The following is a 6,637-nucleotide window of genomic DNA, read 5'->3' as shown; positions in this document are numbered from 1 at the left end:
AGTAGAGACGGGGTTTCACCGTGTTAGCCAGGATGGTCTCGATCTCCTAACCTCGTGATCCACCCGTCTCGGCCTCCCAAAGTGCTGGGATTACAGGCTTGAGCCACCGCGCCCGGCCTCCTAGTATACTTTTAATACTAAAAAAGTAAGGAAAAATGTTGTATTCACCCAAAGTGATAGGGACAGCCTAATTTTAAAGCATAAAAACAGTGGAAGAAATCACAAAGAATAGTTGATTCATTTGACATTGAAAATTGTAAAACTATTCTGCATGCCAAATACATAAACAAAACAGAAGGCCACAATGGCAAAACAATATCTGCAACAAACTTGAAAAAAGTGGCACAGTTTAAAGAATTCATATAAAATCTCTTTGTTTCAAAAAAACTAGGTCAGGGCCGGGATGGTGGCTCACACCTGTGATCCCAGCACTTTGGGAGGCCAAGGCAGGTGGATCACCTGAGGTCAGGAGTTCAAGACCAGCCTGGCCAACATGGGAAAACCTCATCTCTAATAAAAATACAAAAATTAGCTGGGTGTGGTGGCATGCACCTGCAATCCCAGCTACTCAGGAGGCAGAGGCAGGAGAATCACTTGAACCCGGGAGGCGGAGGTTGCAGTGAGCCAAGAACATGCCACTGCACTCCAGCCTGGGCAACAAAGTAAGACTCTGTCTACAAAACAAAACTAGGTCGGGGACAGTAGATAACTTGAGGTTAGGAGTTCAAGACCAACCTGACCAACATGGTGAAAACTCGTCTCTACTAAAATACAAAAATTAGCTGAGCATGGTGGTGGGCACCTGTACTTCCAGCTACTCAGGATACCGAGGCCAGAGATCGCTTGAACCTGGGAGTTGGTGGTTGCAGTGAGCCGAGATCACACCACTGTACTACAGCCTGGGCAACAGAGCAAGACTCTGTCTCATAAATAAATAAATAAAACCAAAAAATCTAAAATTTCGAATGTAATGATGAACAGGAAATTTACAGGCAAGACACTACAATATGCCCACTAAGCAAGAGAAAACTGTTTTTACCTCAGGAATAACCCCACAAAATGCAGATTCAAACAATCTTGAGAAGACTGTTTTGGACCATCATATTAGCACAAGATTTTTTTTCTTTTTTTAATAGTACTAATTATTGGCAAGGTTAACGTGAGCCAAGCACCTTTCCATACCACCCATGGAAGTGTAAGTTGGTAGCTTTCTGAAAAGTGATTGGCAGTGGATATCAAGAACTATAAAACAGGCTGAGCATAGTGGCTCATGCCTGTAATCCCAGCACTTTGGGAGGCCAAGGCAGGAGGATCACTTGAGCCCAGGAGTTCAAGACCAGCCAGGGCAGCACAGGGAGACCGCGCCTCAACAAAAACAAAAAAGAACTAAAACAGGCAACTTGCTTTGCACGGCAATTCTTCCATAATTTTTCTAAGGCAAGATTCAAAACACCAAGACTTGGTGTAGAAATATTACAGCTTTGAAATACAATGTCAAAGAGCTTTTATTGACCTAAGGAAATGTTCACACATACCAACTGAAAATAACAAAGTACATAGTGTGATCCCAATGTTATTGTTTAAAACATACATATACACATTATATATAAAAGATTAAGGGAATTATATCAAAACAGTGTTATTAAGTGGGAGTATCAGTCATTTTATTTTTTTATCTTTCTGTTTAAATTTTTCTATAATAAGCATGTTAGTTTTTGTTCATTTGAAGTCCATGCTACATACCAAATTATTTTTACTTTTTTTATTACACAAGTAAGAGTACGTATTTATTTTATAATCAGAAAAAATAAATAAATTGATTCCAAATCTCACCACTCAAGAACTATTACAGTTAACATTTTAGTGAGTTGAGGTATTTACATTATTTTCCCACAAATGAGGTTTGTGGAATTTAAAGAGATTTTCCTTTTACGCAGCTCCAGGCATCAGGTTTGTGGCCTCCTTTTCTTGTGACAGTTTCAGATAAGCACTTTCTCTTATCACTTACACTCGTGTGTCAGAGCAGCACTGGTTGACACCTGAGGGTGTCAGCTGTCACCTTGGGGGTGGTCCCTGCAGGAGCTGCCTCCATCCTCAACAACTAGCCTCACTCTAGCTCTTCTCTGCAGGAAGACACCATGGAGGAGTCTGGGTGGAAGCTGGTGCACGGCGATGTCTTCAGGCCCCCCCAGTACCCCATGATCCTCAGCTCCCTGCTGGGCTCAGGCATTCAGCTCTTCTGTATGATCCTCATTGTCATCTGTGAGTGTGCCCAGCGGGGCCCGGCATGGGGCATGGCTCCCTCCTCCAGGTGTCTCAAGGAGAGAAGGGTGGGCTTCTCTCCCTGCAGAAAGGGAACCAAGCTCCTGGCGCCAAGTGGGCATGTCAGTATCTCTGGGCCAGACGGGCGGTCTATGTCAGCAGCAGCCCCAGCCCCAGCCCAGGAGTGGTGATTCACCTCACAGCCGTTTACAGAGCCCACCATGTCCCCTCCGTCAATGAGGCCACACATCACTGCTATGAGCTTGGCCTCCTTTTGTAGTCAGAGGCTGTGACCTGCCCAAAGTCAGTACCAGGATTAGGATTGAAATCAAGTATTTTTTTTATTTAACAAAAACCCCACTAATATATAGTAATTTTAGACAGCTTTAGAGTCTGTCTGGATTTACATCTCAGTCTCATGCCTCCAAGCTTTGTGACCTCGGACAGGCCACTTGACCTCTGTGAGCCTCAGTTTCCTTACCTGAGAAATGGGGAAAGTAATCACCCTGCAGAGTTGGTAAGGTGGGTTCAGAGACCTGGCATTTGTGGTGCCCTCAGCCCAGCACCTGACTAACTGCAAGTGCTCTGTGGACTGGAAGCTGCAGTTGAGATTTGGCCAGTCAAGGCCCAGCAGCTGCTGCACCCCTCTGAACTCCAGCTAAGACCCAGTCTTCCCCTGTAGAGGGCAGGGGACTCGGCTGTTGAGAAGACAAGGAAGGGGGAGCCTCATCTGCCCAGACGACTCCTGTCAGCCTGTCCAAGATGGGCCTGGGGCTGGGGCTGGGGCTGGGGGCCTGGTGATCAGCCACCCTGCCTTTCTCTGCCCTCCCTCCCTCCCTCCCTCCCTCCCTCCACAGTTGTGGCCATGCTTGGGATGCTGTCACCCTCCAGCCGGGGAGCTCTCATGACCACAGCCTGCTTCCTCTTCATGTTCATGGGGTAGGTGTGTCTGAGCGGGCGCCCGGGGGCGGCACAGGCCTCTTCCATGCCAGCTAATGGGTCCCCTTGGTGTGGATCGCTGCCATTTTCCCACAGGGTGTTTGGCGGATTTTCTGCTGGCCGTCTGTACCGCACTCTAAAGGGCCATCGGTGGAAGAAAGGAGCCTTCTGTGTGAGTGTCCTAAACCTTCTCTGATGTTTGGTGGGAAGCTGAGAAGCTTCTTCCTGGGCTCCTCAGGAGGAGGTAGGCAGGCCCTGGTGGGGATTTTGGGCCAGAAGCTGAGCAGCAGCAAGACGTAGGAGGAGGAGCACAGGTCCAGGGGAGGAATCCCAGGCTGTTACCCACAGGCTCACAGCAGAGCCTCCGCCGCCCCATCTGTAAAATGAGGGATTTGAACTTAGGTCATTTTTAGCCAACATTGTCTGATGGCTCAAGCAAGAGAAGAAATAGGGGATTCAGAATAACAAGATTTAGAATAGGAGGGCAGCTGAGAGAACACCCTGAATAAAGAGGGAATTGCCTGCCTAAACCCGAAGAGGCCAGACCTGAGTTCCTGTCAGTCCGTTTTTCCAGACTAGTGCCTGCATTTCTCTTTGGTGAGGGCTCCTGCCCTTCTCTGGCCTCCTGGAGGTAAGGCGAGTTCTTGGCAGCAGAAAAGACCATAGAAACCAGAGGGGGTCTGGAGATTGACCTCACCTCCTAGGGAGCCCCAAGCCCCTTCTCCCAGAGCGAGTGAGTCCCTTAGAGGACTAGGCAGACTCTTGGGTGCCCACTCTCAGAGAAGTCTCTGGGCCCGGGATTCTGAAACTATTCTCACCGCTGTCAAAAGGTCAAGGAGAGCTCTGGCTGCCACACCTCTGGCACAAAGTAAGCCTCAGTAAAGAAAAGTTAGGACTGTGACTATTTTGAAAGGATCAAAGAAAGCTTCCTGAATTGTTTTTTGGTGTGTGTGTGTGTTTGTTTGTTTGTTTTTAAGAGTTTTGCTCTTATTGCTCAGGCTGGAGTGCAATGGTGCGATCTCAGCTCACTGCAACCTCCACCTCCCGGGTTCAAGTTATTCTCCTGCCTCAGCCTCCCGAGTAGCTGGGATTACAGGCATGCGCCACTATGCCTGGCTAATTTTGTATTTTTCGTAGAGACGGGGTTTCTCCATGTTGGTCAGGCTGGTTGCGAATTCCCAACCTTAGGTGATCCGCCCACCTCGGCCTCCCAAAGTGCTGGGATTACAGGCGTGAACCACCGTGCTCAGCCAATTTCCTGAATTCTTGATGATTTGAGCATTTTTCTCTGGCTACCATATGCTAAGAGCCAGGGATCTAGAGAGGAGTAAAACCCACCACTGCCTCCTGGCAAGGTTCTTCCTTGACAAGGTCACCAGATACCCTCCAGGATTTCCCTCAATGGACCCCACACCAAACCCAGTCTTTTTCCCCCAAACCACCCCTTGCATCTAGTGAGCCCATCATTCATCCAGGCCCCCCAAGCCAGAAACCTGGAGTTGCCTGTCCTCCTTCTCCCTCGTGCCTCATTCCTTCTCAGACATCAAGTACTAAGGGTCTTCCTACCAAATGTTCTGTGAATGTTCCATGAATTCCACGCCCCCGCCCCCATCTCTGCATCTTCAAGGATTCAGACATCTTTGCCTCTCACTTGGCTCTCACGGTCTCCCTGCAAGATTCTGAGCCTTACCTGGTGCCTTTGCACAGGGAGTCATCTCCGACAGCCCGCAGCAGTGTGGGTGTACTCTCCTATGGCCTAGTCTGTGCCATCCCCTCTGCCTGGGCCACACCACCCTTATTTCTCACCTGGCTGGTGTCACCTCATCCTTTAAGTCTTAGCTCCTGCATCAGTACTCTAGAGGCTGTTGCCTCCCCCACCTCCTACAGCCCTCATGAGACCTAAGTAGCACTTGGCAGAGCTAAGTAGGGGCGGTGTGTCGTTCTCTACATAGGGGTCTGCCTTTCTCCCTGGAGCATTTTTTCCTACCTAGCACGGTGACCAGTCAGTAAATTTCAGCCAGGAAGGCAGATGAGGAATTCTGTGCTACACAACAGAGTCATGCAGGAACACACAGGAAGGGAGGAAGTGACCTTTGAGCCGGGCCTTGGAGAGGAGGATTTCAGATGAAGGGATGCAGCCAGCAGTGGGACCTAAGGTTCTAGAATGGCCTAGATCCCCGTCTGGCTCTATTCTTTCATTGGTTGGTAACTTTCAGCAGCCCTCTGAGCTTCAGTTTCCCCATCTCTCCAATGAAGATCACTAGGGTTAACTGCACATAAGGACCTTGGTACAGCGTTAGCCCTCAGGAAATGGATCCTCTGAGGTGTTGATGACCTATGCAGAAAGGCCCAGAGACAGGAATGTGCAGGAACAGTGACCAGTTGTTGGGTGCAGGGCTGTGAGCCAAAGATGAAACTGGCAATGGAGGTTGAGCGTCAGGTTCCAGAGGGCCTTCGTCATTGTGGTTAGTGACCCACCTGGAAGCTCAGAATGCCACAGCAGTCCCTGGCCTGGTGATCAGTGTGGCAAGAAGGTTCATGCCGGTTGTGGTGGCTTGCGCCTGTAATCCCCGTCCCTTGGGAGGCCAAGACAGGAAGATCACTTGAGCCCAGGAGTTTGAGATCAGCCTGGGCAACACAGTGAGACCCTGTCCCTACAAAAAATAAATTACTTGGTTGTGGTGGCATGTGCCTGTAGTCCTAGCTAATCAGGCAGGTGAGGTGGGAGGATCACTTGAGCCCAGGTGTTTGAGGCTGCAGTGAGCTGATTACACCACTGCACTCCAGCCTGAGTGACACAGTGAGACCCTGTCTCTGAAGAAAATAGAAGCAAAAGGCTCAACTTTAACTCTGGGCATTGACTAGACTAGAATCCCTGTGCCTGGACCCCACCCAAGAGATTCTGACTGGCTAGAATACACTGCAGTAGGTCAGGAGCATGGGCTCTGGGTTCAGACTGCCTGGGTTTATACAACTCTGCTGCACCTTCAGGAGACTGGGTGACGTGGAGGTGGGGGGAGTCTTTAACATTGCCAGGCCTCAGTGTCCTCATTAAAAGGAGTAATGGTAGACTTTCCTTCCAGACTTGCAGTGAGGATTAGGTGAGACAAGATACATAGGAACCCAGCATCTGCCACCCCTAAGACTCAGCGCTTCACCATCCTTCTAGGCGGTTTGGGTTGGGGCCCAGACATATGTGGTTTGTTAAAGTTGGTTTTGGGGTTTTTTTTGTGTGTGTGAGACAGAGTCTCGCTCTATTACCCAGGCTGGAGTGCAGTGGCGTGACTCGGCTCACTGCAACCTCTGCCTCCCGGGCTCAAGCGATCCGTCTGTTTCAGCCTCTCAAGTAGCTGGGACCACAGGTGCGTACTACCACGCCTGGCTACTTTTTTGTAAAGACAGGGTTTCACCATGTTGCCCAGGCTGGTCTCAAACA

General features: G+C 49.4%; 1 protein-coding gene across 2 annotated transcripts in view; it reads left to right on the top strand.

The window, feature by feature from the left end:
- The window catches only part of TM9SF4 (transmembrane 9 superfamily protein member 4), a 65,724-nt gene that overhangs the window by 36,649 nt on the left and 22,438 nt on the right, over positions 1-6,637 (top strand). For both annotated transcript variants that reach the window (XM_011979783.1, XM_011979784.1), the window contains exons 10-12: positions 2,130-2,262; positions 3,120-3,201; positions 3,298-3,373. In XM_011979783.1, coding sequence (XP_011835173.1) covers positions 2,130-2,262; positions 3,120-3,201; positions 3,298-3,373 — 291 coding nt within the window. The remainder of the gene's footprint in view (positions 1-2,129; positions 2,263-3,119; positions 3,202-3,297; positions 3,374-6,637) is intronic.

The sequence above is a fragment of the Mandrillus leucophaeus genome, unplaced genomic scaffold (genome assembly GCF_000951045.1).
Source record: "Mandrillus leucophaeus isolate KB7577 unplaced genomic scaffold, Mleu.le_1.0 Scaffold206, whole genome shotgun sequence".
Lineage (NCBI taxonomy): Eukaryota > Metazoa > Chordata > Mammalia > Primates > Cercopithecidae > Mandrillus > Mandrillus leucophaeus.
The sequence above is the reverse complement of the archived record's forward strand: the minus strand, read 5'-3'. Positions and strand labels throughout refer to the sequence as shown.